The sequence below is a fragment of the Uranotaenia lowii genome, chromosome 3 (assembly GCF_029784155.1).
Source record: "Uranotaenia lowii strain MFRU-FL chromosome 3, ASM2978415v1, whole genome shotgun sequence".
NCBI lineage: Eukaryota > Metazoa > Arthropoda > Insecta > Diptera > Culicidae > Uranotaenia > Uranotaenia lowii.
In genome coordinates this window covers 118,638,973-118,653,634 of record NC_073693.1, presented here as the reverse complement: position 1 = coordinate 118,653,634, position 14,662 = coordinate 118,638,973, and the positions used below count along the sequence as shown (strand labels likewise).

At 34.5% G+C, this 14,662-nt stretch overlaps 1 protein-coding gene across 25 annotated transcripts in view; it reads left to right on the top strand.

Moving 5' to 3' along the window:
* Window positions 1-14,662, top strand: part of LOC129755407 (gamma-aminobutyric acid receptor subunit alpha-4) — a 706,839-nt gene that overhangs the window by 443,805 nt on the left and 248,372 nt on the right. For 23 of the 25 annotated variants that reach the window (XM_055751879.1, XM_055751892.1, XM_055751890.1 and 20 more), the window contains exon 5: window positions 13,115-13,129. The exons of the other annotated variants lie outside the window; for them this stretch is intronic. In XM_055751879.1, the coding sequence (XP_055607854.1) occupies window positions 13,115-13,129 (15 nt within the window). The remainder of the gene's footprint in view (window positions 1-13,114; window positions 13,130-14,662) is intronic. 25 annotated transcript variants of the gene reach the window in all.

Genomic DNA, 14,662 nt, shown 5'->3' with positions numbered 1-14,662 from the left:
ATGTACAGGTTCTAACTTCAGCATTCTTGGATACTAAGTGAAATTATTTTGAAGCATTTTGTTAATCGTTAATCTGCAGTCTTACTTCCGGAGCATTATTTTTTGGATTTTTTTAAGACTTTGAAGAACGGAAAACTGAAGTATTGTGGGTTAATAATGCTTAAAATTCATATTTTATTTACGTTACAAGGTTTCCAAAACTATAAATTTTGTAAAAATCTGTTAGGAAACAAAAGAGATATATTAGTTTTAATTAGGCATGTCAAATTTACTCTCCAGGGACTATAACGGGTTAAAATTTCAGGAACGGATGAGGGTTAGATCTTACTTTCACTCCAGAAAAGAAATTCGATGTTATAAATTTTTTTTTCAAAATATTTTTTTTATATGCCCTTACTAAAAAAAGACATCACTTTTCACCGATAAGGCCGATAAACTAAGTAACAAACCTAAATTACGATGACTATTCTCTTCATCATATTTTTATTTTAAATTTAAGCGTTTTTATCTGCTCATTCTAAAGTAAGGTTGCCAGAATTTTTTCCACTCCCATTCGGGTCTAGCAATTCCGGGCATTTTTTCAAAAAAACCTGGCAAAATCCGGGCATGGATTTCAATTTTTCAAATCCAAAAACCGGGCAAAAACCGGGAAAAATTTACGTGTTATTACTGTTATCTATCTATATATATAAAAAGCTATTTCTGTATGTTTGTTTGTTTGTTTGTTTGTTTGTTTGTTTGTTTGTCCTCTATAGACTCAGCCGTCTTAAGGGCTAGAGAGCTGAAATTTGGCATGGATGCTCATTAGGACCAGGAAGGATGAAAAATGTTTTCAGATTTTCGGATGACCCCTTCTGAAGGGGGTCCATAGAAGACAAATATTGTTTTCGCGATATTGACGTTACTTTTCGTCGGATCGTGTTGAAAATTTGCATCTAAGTGTTTTGAAAGACGAGCAATCGATTTCAGATGTCAAATTTTGTGTAAGGGGTCAGCCAAAGGGGTCGTCCATATTAACTGTTCGCTGTTTTTGCGATATTGACGTTATTATACATCGTATTCAGATGAAAATTGGTACACGATAGTTTTGAGTGACGTGCAATCGATTTGAGGTATCAAATTCAGTGTGAAGGGCCGGCAAAAGGGGTCGTCCATATTAATTTTTCAGTATCTTAGTGATATTGACGTTTATATACATCAGATTGGGGTGAAAATTTGCACATAGGAGTTATTAGGGACAAACAACTGATTTCACTTATCCAAACTAAAATCAGGGGTCGGCCAAAGGGGTCGTCCGTATTAACTATTCACTGTTGATGCGATATTGTCGTTATTATACATCGGATTCAGACGAAAATTGGTACGCGAGAGTTTTGAGAGATGATCAATGGATTTCAGGTATTAAATTCAGTGTAAGGGGCAAGCAAAGGGGGTCGTCCATATAAACCTTTCAATATTTTTGCAATATCGTCGTTATTTTACATCGGATTGGGATGAAAATTTGCACACGGTAGTTTTCAGGGACGAACAATCGATTTCAGATGTGCTTCAAATGCTTGCCAGGGGCCCCTGTTCAAATGCTTTGCCAGGGGTCGACGAAAGGGGTCGTCCATATAAAATAATTTTTCACTGTTTCTAGCTATATTAAAGTTATTATACAATTGATTGCTTTGAAAATTTGCACACGGGAGTTTTGAGGGAAGGGCAATCTATTTCAGTCATCAAAAATTGTATAAAAGCCCCCGAAAGGGGTTTAGCTTTTTGGCAATAATTGCGTTGTTATGCTATGATTGAGTCGAAATTTATGCACGTGGTTTTTTGGCACGGTGAAAGGATTTCTGATTTCAAATTTAGTAGCAGACGACAGACAAAGTGATCGACCATTATTTTTGCAATTATTACTTAACAATGAATTCAGAAGTGCATCTGGAAAATGCTTGGCAATTGGCTTTCATGACATATTCCAAGTTGAAAGCGAAACGGAGTTCGTATGGGATCAGCTAGTTATATATAAAAGCAAAGAAAAAATGCAAAAAAAATGAAATTGATTTTAATGTAATTAATTAATTATTAATGTAATTGCAGACTTCCAAAAACTTTTTGGAACACTTTAATATTTAAAGGTTTATAAAAGTAAATCGGTGAAATTATTTGAAACAACCGTTGAAAATTTCCATACCGTTAATCGATTTACCTAAAACTTACTTAAAAACTTTGATTTTTTTTTTGGTTTCTTTGTGAAAATTGTGAAAAAATCAATATCCGGACTTTCTTCACGATATCCTGGCAACCGGGCCGGACCGGACTTTCTCGAAATTTTGCATCAAATATCCGGGCAAACCCGGATAAAACCGTGCTATCTGGCAAGCTTATTCTAAAGCTATTCAACTGTAGGATGAAAATAAAAAATCGCATAAAACTGCTTTGCATAGCCATTGAATTTGTTGATTTAGATGTTTAATCTTGACAAAAACATTTCTTGAATTTTGTGAAAGCTCTAGCCAACAAAACCTACCATTTTCAATATTTTATTTTTGAATTTGGAGCTTTTATTTTTTTAATATTTATAACTTTTTCCATGACTACAGACTAAGCTTCTTCTCATTTTACCTAAAAATGAAGTTGAAGAATAAGCCATTCCGGTCCATGTTTCTGTCGGAAGCAACGTCCGAACCAATTTACCACCCAAGAGTGGTTTGCCAAAAAGCGGGAATGTCTAGAACCTGTTTTAGACATGTTAGAAAATCGTCTTATTTCGAGAAAATCGTCAAAAAAATCGTTAAAAAACGTGTATAATGAGATCGTTTAAAAAAAGAATCCAGTGTACTTCATTTCAATGTTCTTGATGATTTAATACGCATTTTTTTTTTTTTTTTCCTTTATTAATAACTTAAAATAATAATAATATAAAAAAAAATATATAATATAAAGGCTCATTGGCTTTTACCATCACGGAGCCGGATTTCATGGTTGTTATTTATAAATGTAAAATAATAATATTTATTTTTTACAAAAAATCCTTGATGCATATCTGCATGGTATGTCCTTCTATTTGGAGGGATGATAAATCGTAAATGATTTTTCCTTGTCTTCAGTCAAACTGGATCATCGCATTGTTCAATCCGTTATTATATTTGTATTTTAGCTGCAACAATGAATCCGTTGATTGCTTTCATCGTTATAATATCCTGGATGGCGATGATATCTCTCAAAGGAATGCCAAAAGGTTTTCCAATCCTCTCCAATTCCGCCAATAGGTGTCGGCGGGGAGTACTGTATCGCTGGCATCTCCATATCACGTGATCAATATGACCGTAATCTTCTCCGCACTCGCAAAGGTTAGTAGTGGTGAGCTGAATTCGGAACAGATGTGCATTTTGAGTATAGTGATTCGAAATTATTCTTGACATATTTTTTATAAACATTCTTTCTACATCAAATTTAGCGAACCAAGGAGCTTTACTTACGGAGGTAATGATACTATAACAAAATCTACCAAGATCACTACTATTCCATTCGGTTTGCCATGATTCCAAAGTTCGAATATTTAACGTTGGATAAAAATCTCGAGACTCATGTTCCCTGTGATAAACTTCTCCATTTAGTGCTCCATTCTTAGCTAGGGTGTCAGCCATCTCATTACCAAAAACTCCGTAATGAGAGGGAACCCATAAGAAAGAAATAGAATAATTTAAACTACGCAATCTATAAATTTCTTCTCTAATTTTCAAAACCATGATTCCAGTTTTTCCGGAAATTCTAAGTGTCTTTAATGCCTCAAGAGCACTAGCGGAATCTGAACAAATTAGGTACGATTGTACAGGGAGACTGCCAATAAATAAACATGTGTAGTATATAGCGGTAATTTCTGCAACGAAAATGGAACAAGGAGCAAGAAGAGAAAAACTAGCTTCATGATTAACATTGAAAACTCCAAATCCGACACAATCATGATAAGCTGATCCATCTGTATAAAATACATTTTTCGAGGGATAAACTGATATTTTTTCTAAGCATAAATTTTTCAATAAGGCTATTTCAAGTGTATTAGCATTACTCGAGTTTTGCTGAATAAGTGAGAGATCAATAGTTGAAGATAAGTTCATGGATACGGAATTTGATTCATAGTAATGTAAAATGGACGAATTCGAGGTACTTAGAGTCAAACATTCTCTATATGAACTCAATAATTTATTTTCAGGTTTGTATTCGAATAATGTATCCAACCGCTCCATTATAAGTGACTTATTAATGTGACAATCAATCAAATATCTACTATTCATTTCGTTGAAGCGAAAATGTAAAGGCGGTATTCCAGCTAGAACTTCGACAGCTAATGTGTGTGTTGATGTCATTAATCCCAAACAAATACGTAAACAGCGGAATTGAATACGCTGCAATTTTATAAAGTGACATTTTGCTGCTGTATTAAATAAAAAACAACCATATTCCATTACCGACAAAATTGTAGTTTTGTATAGTTTGATCATATCAGCCGGATGTGCGCCCCACCATGTACTGGATATTGTTCTTAAAAAATTTATTCGTCTTTGACATTTTCTTACAAGGTAACGAATATGGCATCCCCAAGTACATTTTGGATCGTAAAACACTCCGAGGTACTTAAAGCCTGCTGCCCTGACTATTTCATTTCCATACAAATATAATTGAATTTGCGATGGATTATGTTTACGGGAAAAAACGACTGATTCTGTTTTAGAAACCGATAGTTCTAAACCAATATTGGAAGCCCACTCAACCAGACCATCTAGGGTTGTCTGTAAACTTAACTGAACTTCATGTGCATTTTTACTTGAAAACCAAATGCATGCATCATCTGCATATTGAACTAAAGAACAATTACTTGTAATGCAAGAATCAATATTTGAAAATTTAATACGCATTCTTCCATACAAATTTCCAAACAAAATTGAATCGCGTTGCGCTAGTTCAGGATTTAACCAAATCATCTCAAATATTACTCTGATATTTGGTGACCCAAAAGATGTTGAAAAAAAAAAAGATATAGGAGCAAAAAGTTATTTTAAGAAGCGATCTAGTGACCAATCATTCGGGAAAATAATGACTTACAATCCATTTTGAAAATGCGGGAGCAAGTCGGAAATTTCTCCAAGAAATCGACAATTTTTGGTTCAGCTGCTCAGTGCTAATATTTCAGTGCCTTGGAATGCTTCAGAATATTTAAAAAAAGGGGAAACTTATTTTCAAACCACATTCTATGAAACTAAACCCAAACTTTAAGCAACTCTAAAGTGATAAAATTAGAGATTTTAACCTTGGTAACTGAGTTCACTCTCTGCCTTCGTGACGATCAGTCGTGTTTTCAACCGAGTGCTAGTTTCGAACAAAAAGGGCAACTGTTTTTTTTTTTATTTTTTGGATGTGTGATTCGGTGAGGCTGAAATGAGTCCTTCACCAGGAGACCATCCTGGTCGGACCATTCCTGAATGGATGGACACGGAAAACCTGCAAGGAAGGCTTTACTATATGTTCCTTCGCGCTAAACCTGGTCACACACTCCCCAAGAACCCTTTCGTTATTGGGAGATCAGTTGAAGAATATGCCGGAAAGGTTGAAGGCGGTTTCTATGAAAAGCGAAAGTCATGGTACGTGATAAAAATACGGAGTAAAGATCAAGGTAGGAAACTTTTCACTCTCACTGCTTTGAAAGATGGTACGCCAATTGAAATTGGTCGCCATCCGGAGCTTAACACGCGGAAATTTGTCGTTTTTTGCAACGAAGTGGAAGACATGACCGATAAACAACTAGAGGAAGAGCTTGCTTCTCAAAAGATAACGAATGTCCGTCGCATTACGAAAAAAATTGCTGGTAAAATTGTTAACACTCCCACTCTTGTGTTAACAATTAACTGTACCGTGATACCTGAGTTCATCAATTTTGGTTTACTCAGGGTCAGAACTAGACCGTACTATCCGCAACCGATGCTGTGCCGTCGGTGTTTAACTTACGGCCACCCAAAAATACGATGCCAGAACGAAATAGCTTGCAACATTTGTTCCTCTAACCACGAAAGCCAAAATTGCACATCGAAAGTAAAATTCTGTCAGAACTGCAAACAAAACCATTCGCCGACTGATAGGGCTTGCCCTATATGGTTGTTTGAATCTGCAGCACTTAAGCTTAAGACCGAACAAAGGATAACATTAACAGCCGCACGCAAGCAAATCGAAGGAAACAGCACCAACTCTAGCTACGCCGACGTCGTAAAGCGACAAATTCAAGCGCACAACAATATAGCCCGCAAAACTCAACCAGTTAAGAAAGTACCACAACCAGAAGATCCGGAGAAAAAAGAAGATCAACAACAACAGCAGCAACCAACGAAGCCAATATCGAAAAGAGATCACCTCACCGCAGAACCAAAAACACCAGTTCCCATGCTGGATTCTGATTCCCCCCCTAGGAAGAGAATCACTTCACAGCCAACCCCTCCCGTGACGGTCGAAAATGTGGAAGATAAAAATCTACACACAGTTGACGACAACTGCACAATATTGACCCGTGCACGGGCCGCTCGTATGCAAACCTATCCTCACTCCTCTTCCCTTCCCAAATCCTGACCTTCCGTCATTTCCTCCCTCAATTGTTATGTTATATAATTGACCCACGGCCCCTAAAAACTTGTAAAAGTAAAAGAGCCTTAAATAAACTATTTGAATAAAAAAAAAAAAAAAAAAAAAAAAAACCTTGGTAACTGAGAAGGGCTTGTAGAAATAAAAGATTTTTCCGTTTCAATTTCTTTGCAATGTTTCAACTCCCGGTTAACTAGCATCTTGTTTTTTTTGGTAAAGATAAGAATTGTCCTAGTTGATAGTTTTTTTTTTAAATTTTGTGTAACATACTACAAAACGATATAAAATATGTTGAACCTTGTAGAATTGGAAATGTAAATTTAAAAATCTTTTACAGTTTTCGAAATTATTAGAAGCATAAAAAATTTATTTTGCTTTAATTTTCTCATTAAAATTAAATATTTTTATTTCATTTGTTGTCGTATGTAAAGTTTTCATATTGTGAACTTATTTGCTTGAGAAAACAAAATAATTTGAAAAATTTTATGCGTTCTAGATTTTTTCTTTAGTTTCTTTTTCCAAGATTTGACAGTGAAAATCATGATCGATTAAAATTGAAAAGTTTAAAAAATAGAGCAGAATTTTATTATTTCCTTTGTTGAAACTATCAAATCCTTCAAACACGGTCAAGATAAAAACTTGCACAATCCAGCAAAATTAACACGATCGGAAAAAAATTCCAATTCTTGCTTTGACACCGCTCTTTCGTTTTATTTCTGAAAATTCCTAAGGAAATGCTATAACCGTTTGTTATCAAGGTTGATTTATATTTTCGATCTGAAATTTGATCTCGGATGAATTTCTAATTTATATACATATATTAAATTGACCTCAATAGTCAGAATTAAAATTATCCAATTTTTATAAAATAATACATTTCAAATTTAAAAACTCCCCAATAAATTTTCTCAAACGGATTCAAATTGGGTTGAACCTTGTAGAAATGGAAATCAAATTTTTCACTTTTTTTAATATCCTATGAAATCAAAACATAAAACCAAAATGAACTCCTTTTAACCTCTCAATAAAAACAACCGGAAAAAATTACTCTCAAATTAAATGGATTAGCATCAAAGATGATTTTTTTAGCACCTGAAATCAAACGAATAGCTGGAATTGTTAAAATTCATAGTTATGAGTTTGGATGAGTAGGTTCAAAAGTTTTTAAATTTAGTTGTCAAAAGTTTTATGCTGGGATATTAATTTAATCTTAAACTAGCTGACCCGATGTGTTTTGCTGGAATTTTGAGAATATTTGAAAGTGATGGCATTTTTGAAAATAATTGTTATTTAGTTTTATTTGTAGATGCTTCAAGATTAAGTTTTAGCATCATGCAGATGAAAATTCTAAGAAATGCCAACTCCAATTTCCGTTTCAAATTGCAATACAAATGTATAGTATAACGATTGCATAAATTTGAAATTAGACACATTTTTCGTTAACTTAAAGAGTGTTGTTTTGTTAATATTTTTTGCATGCATGAATGAAAATTGATTAAATTTCCAGAGAAGCTACTTACTTGCTTATAAATCTTTTAGGTTAGCTAGGTCTCCTTAAACAATTAACCACTTAAACTTAAGTCGAATAGTTGATTTCCAGCTATTTTTGAGTCTCCCTCTGGGACTTTCCTGAATTTTCATGATACTGTCAAAAATTTATTCAATTACGTTCTGTATTAGACGCTATCTCAAAAAGCACTTGACAAAACGTCACAAAAATGTGCATATGTATACATTACATTCCTAGGCAGCTTTATTTAAAATTTCACAAAATAAAGTGTTGCATTTTTTCAAATATACTTCTTATAACGTTATGTTCCACATGTGATCATTTGGTTCATAAATTTTATATCTCGTAACCTAATATCTCCACGCCAAATTCGGTAACAATAAAGTTGTGAGTTACTTATCCCCTTTCCATTTTTTTCAAAAACCCTCTCCTTCCAAATTTGAATTTGTTAAGCTCTCGAGTTAAACGAAAATATTAAAAGGAACCCCATTCCGCTTTTCACATGTAGATATCCACTGGATTAAGGGAGAGGTATGTGTAAAAAAATTGTTAAAATATTTGATGGCATTTCGGCAAGATGAATTCTACTAGAATGAGGACGAGATAATGGAAATGATAGGTGGGTACTAACAGCCGGGGAGCTTTGAGGAACAAGCATTTGACAGTAGTTTTGAAAATGTTAATCTAGGGCATATGGGAGAAAACTCAAACTAATCGGTTGACATTTTTTAAATTTAGTGAAAATGGTTTTTAACTATCATTGTTATAACTTTGGAATTCTTTGCTTCATAGAAACATTTTTCGTAACAAAATAACGTCTTGGGCCACATGTGACTCTATTTACCATAACATTCTAGATTTAGTTTCATTTTTTTGATCAGTTATCGATTAGTATAAAAATTTTAAGGGGTCTCAAACCATCAGAAAACGTGTCTTGTATACAAATACGCTTCCGTGTCACATTAGGTTCCATTTTCTCGGTTGGTTCTTGCATTATCGGAAAAAAATCAATGTTCACCTCATTCTCCTTTCTATTTCTATACTGTAAGAAGAGAGGAGGTCTTGAACAATCAGAGAAACATTTTTTGTACTTAATTTGCTCCCGTGCCATATTTGGCTCCATTTCACCTATGTGTTCACGAGATATTATAAAAATTGTAGGAGTGACAACCTCTCCCATTTCTTAATCCCTAATGGAAGGAAGGAGGAGCCTCATAGAATCAGAAAAACACTTCATGTGTACAAATACGATCCCATGCCATATATGGTTCCATTCTCGATAAGTTCTCGAGTTTCCCAAAAAATAGGTAACCCCCTTCCCACTTTATTTCTCCCCTCTGGCAAGAGAACGGGGTCTCAAACCTTCAAAAAACATGTCCTGTAGATACACAAATATGCTCCCATGCAAATTTGGTTCCATTTTCTGGATTAGTTATCGGAATATTAAAAAATATTGTATGAGTGATTCCTTTCTCACTTTTTTATCGTTCCACTGAATGGAGGGAGGGGTCTTAAACTACCGGAGAAACATTTCTAGAGCTCATATACTCTCTCATGAAAAGGTTGGTAACGTTTGCTATTAAATTGGTATGGGAGCTCCTTCCTTCTACCTATGCCCTTACTGGAAGGAGGGATGGGACTCAAATAATCATAGAAATATTCCGTGTATTCATGTATACACTCCATGCCAAATTCTATTTCATTTTCTCGATTGTAGGATTGTTTCTAAGTCTTTTTATTTCCAATTATTAGATAAGGTCTTGCTATATACAAAACAAATTTCCCCTCATTCATATACTTTCCTACACATTTGATTCAATTTGCTTGAATAATTTTCCAGCTTTGCTAGAAATTGTTTAGGAGCCCCCTAACCACTTTCTATCTCATCACTGGAAGGAGGGAGAGGCGCCAAATATTCAAAGGCCCATTTCTCGTACCCAAATACCCGTCCAAGCCAAATTGAGTACCATTTGCTCGAATAGTTCTCAAATAATGCAATAAAAAAGGTATGAAACCCCCTCCACCCTTCCTAATTCCCCACTGGAAAAAGGGAGTCTAGGTCTAAAAAAATCATAAAAACCATTTTAGTTTTCAAATACCTTCCTATGTCAAATTTGGTTCCATTAGCTTGATTAGTTCTCGAGTTATGTAAAAGATAATAATGTAGCCCTGAAGTTCTTTTCTTTCCACAGGAAGGAGGGATGGGTTCCAAATATTCAAAGAAACATTCCTCTTTATAAATGCTTGGGGATCGACTAAATATTGTGTATCTCTGGGTTAACTTTGGCTTGCAGTCTATTTTAGAGTAAACACGATTTTTGTTTTATGTATCCAACGTTTAAATCCGTTTAAGATCTTCTTCGGGAAGTAAAAAGTGTTGTTTTCTTGTTGTTGTCAACTCGGCTGGTCTTGTAATAAAAAGACCGTTTTACAAGACCAGAGAAAGAAAACGGCACTTTTTAGTCCCTGAAGAAAATCTTAAACGGATTTAAACGTTGAAATGGATTGAAACGTTGGATACATGAAATAAAAATCTTTTTTGCTCTGAACTAAACTGCAAGCCGGAATTTCCCTTGGAGAAAGGAACATTCCTCGAAACTCGAATACCCTTGTTTGCCAAATTTGATTCAATTTGCTTGATCAGTTATTGAACTATTGAAACCTCTGTCTTTTATTTGAGAGACCCCCTCTCTCCTTCCAATGATAGAGGGGTCTCAAATCAATAGTTGCACCCGCCAAGATTCCCGAAAATCTTTTCAGTAATTTCCGAGTCTGTAGGGACAGGCAGAATACATTTTTACATATTTAGATAATCCGTTGAGTAGTGTTCATCAGTGTTGTTAATCGTAAAATGTTTATAATTCGTTGTGAGCTCGTTTTAACAAACAGTTTGACAAACCCCATGAACTAGTTATTCGCGGTGCCATTAAACAAATGTAGTTCCTGTGAGGTGTTGATATGGATGTTCATTTATAGTACAGGTTAGTTCTTCGGTTTTTATTTTCAAACTGAAAGTTGTACCATGATCAAAAGAGTTGCAATTTTCTTCAGATTAATTAACGTTTCGAATATTTTTTTCAACAGTCTGTTTTGATCAGTAAAATAAAATGAGGACGCCAGGTTTCTAGTATTATCGAGAAATACCATGCGTCTCCTTCATATTTTTTATATTAAAACGAAATATGAAACTTTGTTGTTGGGCTTGTGATATAGCTCAGTTGGCAAGTCTGTTGTCTCCTGAGCCGATGTCCGCGAGTTCAAGCCCAAGAGTAAACATCGAATACAGTTGAACCGGATAAGTTTTTCAATAACGATCCACCAACTGCAACGTTGATAAAGTCGCGAATGCCATAAAGATGGTAAAACGACTATAATCGAAACAAAAAAAAACTTTGTTGTTATTCGACACATTTCGTAGTGAAAATACAAACTTTTAATCCACAAATTGACCTTTTTTAAGTGTCTGATAATCCAAAGCCTGTAATGATTAACATCCAATCAACATCATATCCAGAGTACGGGTGAAAAATTGAGCTTTACTGTTAGACCGACATAACGGAATGAACCGTTGCTCACTTTCCGTAAATTATGCAAATGTCCAAAGTGTAAAGCTATCTACTGTATCATCTCTTATCATTTTCTGTCTTTCTAGAGGGAAGCTTAACTGTTTTCTGTTGCTTTTACAGACAAAAAAAAGTAAGGAAAAAACAAGAAGATACCCCAGCAAACATTTATGAAGGTATAACACAAGAACAACAGAATTATTCAAACATGTATACCAGGTGAATAAATTGTATTAAACTTACCAAAATAGCATATACCTACAAAATTGGAGGCGATATATCTACAATGACAAGATTCCAACGATTCGATTTTCCCACAAAAAGCAAAATAAACGAAAAAAAAATTCCCCGACCGAGATTTGAACTCCAGACCTCCGAGTTGGCTGTCCGATATCTTACCGCGATGCCACCTCATCAACTGATATGAACCACGCTATAGCTCTATAAAATTCAGTGTAAGGGCTCTATGGGTGAGATTCTCTTTTTATGAGAGGAGACCGGAAAGAGTGGTAATTGAAGGACCGCCCATTTATCGTAAATCAGTTCACTCAAATCGTAAATGTTGAATTAGCAGATTCTCAACGTTTTGGAGACATATTTACGATTTGACTAAACTGCTATCCGATTCAACTTTCTTTAGACAAAGCTTGTCGTAAATGAATGGTGGAAAATCACTCAATACCAACGTGTTTACGATGTTTATAGAAAATGTCTAAATATTCGATTTGGATTATCATTTCTATTACGATTTCATGTTAGCTGGGACCTATCTGGTATCAGGAGTCCTTTTCCCTCGTGTTCTAATCTTGTTATCCGATACGGTCCGTTCAATTCGTTCCATTTCGCCATAAGATGAAATAATTCGAGGCGAGAGATTAGAAAGTGTTCCGTCTTTACGTTCGAGCTGAGCACACAATCTATCTATCTGTCTATCTATCCACATCTTGCTTTTGGTCTCTTGTTTTTTTTTTTTGCGCTTCCCCACTCTATTCGGGGTCTGTCTCTGCCAACAATGTTGCCACATAATCTGACTCATTGGATGGTTCTTGAAAATTAAAATGAAAAAAAAACTTTTCCTTCTCTTAAAACTTTAACATCCTTCCTCTCGACAAAAAAACAGACGAAGGGACCAAGGGTTGGGAGGACCATTTTTCCCCGAGTAAACACTCAAGGGAAGGGGGGATGTTTTTAATCTGTCGAGGGAATTTTCCCAATGCTATCTCTCGCTGTCTATCTGTGTGTGTGGGTGTGATGTTTTTCTGTATGTTTGTGTGTATTTGTGTACGCTGGGTGGATGAAAATGATGATCGTGCACACAACGTGCCCGGAGTAGATTCTAATTTATTTATCTCGCCCGCCGTTCCTCTCTCATTTGATCTGACCGATCCGGGGTACCACTTCCGGTGTTCTGTTGTGCGCTTCCTAGGCGAGTTAAGCCCCGGTAAATAAATGCAATTTTAATATCCTGTACCTAGTAGTGATGCTCGTTTTTCTCTAGTGCAGTTTCGGTAGGTTGGCTCACTTTTTGACCACGATTAGATTAAATATTGATCTGAATGTATGATTGCAGAAAATTGGTAAATCTTAAATAATATTTAAAAATCGCAAAAAGTAAAAAAAAAACCAATAACTAGAAACCTAACAACGAATAAATTCAATTTAAAATCTCGCTTAAAATAATAATCTAAAGGTTGGATATAATCTTTTTCCTTTCATTTTTATTTGCGTTTTTTTTTCTATTTTGTTATTTAGAACGTAAGGATTGTTTCAATATAGAATTTGTCGACAAGGGCCAACTAGTTTACGAGACAATTGCTTTTCAATGTCAAGTACATCAACTCGACATCGCTGGATCCGTATCTTTTTGTCAGTTATTGGATGGATTACAAGTTAAATGAACTTTCTGCATCAAAAGTTTGAGGAAAAACAATATTGCCAGGTTTCGTTTTTTTCAGGAGTTTTTGAATAAATACTGGCAGCTCTGTTCGTACTCATCGAATGAAATCCAATCAATGTAGAGAAATATTTGAAAACCTATAATAACTCTAAATAAGAATATCTCCTCTTATGAATAAGAAGATTTAACTAAATTTTATAGAATAGAATCTTTTATTTAAATTGATTTTAAAATCATAATTTCTCGTGTGAGCTTTCATTAGGTCGTTTGAAACAATTCAAGAATTCACAGAAAATTGCTACAAAAGTTGTCCGGAAAATTACAAAGTTTGTATTTCACATACAGAATATGTTGTCAAGGCTACAAATATTCTAAATGGAAAGAAGTTGCTTCTAGTTTATGTCAGTTTTCGTAATAAAACTGTTTGTTTACATTTTTTTTATACGACGTAATGAAAGGTAACGCTAGATTTAATATTTAAGTCATCTCATACTATTTAATCTTTTTTTTTTGGTTTCGATTAAAGTCGTTTTAACATCTTTAACAGTTGGCGGACAGTCTTGAAAAACTTGTCCGGCACAGCTGAGATTTATGTTTACTCTTGGGCTCGAACTTACGAGCACAGGCTCATGAAGCAACTAACTTGCCAACTGAGCTATATCACAAGCACTGAATATACAGTATTTTAACTAAATATATAAAAATATGAAAAAAAAAAGCTTGTCAAAGGTTGGAAATAGAATCAGCCTCGATGGATTTTTCTTGAACGATCTTATCCTGAAAAACTCACTTCAGATAACTTAGCATATGTTTTTTTTAGGAAAAATGTTTTGCGAGCTGTTGCTTCATAATTTTTAGCTTTTATTTTATACTATTAATAAATATCTGATGTTATTTTCTATCATTTGAGAATGCTGTTAATTGTAGAAAATGAGACCTGCAATACAATGACAAAAAAAAACATGATTTTATGTGAAGTAATGGAGTTTCACTGGAAAATGTTATACATTATATTTATACTATCGAAGTAAATCTATTTAATACGATTTCATGAAATAAAAAAATCCGATGCATTTA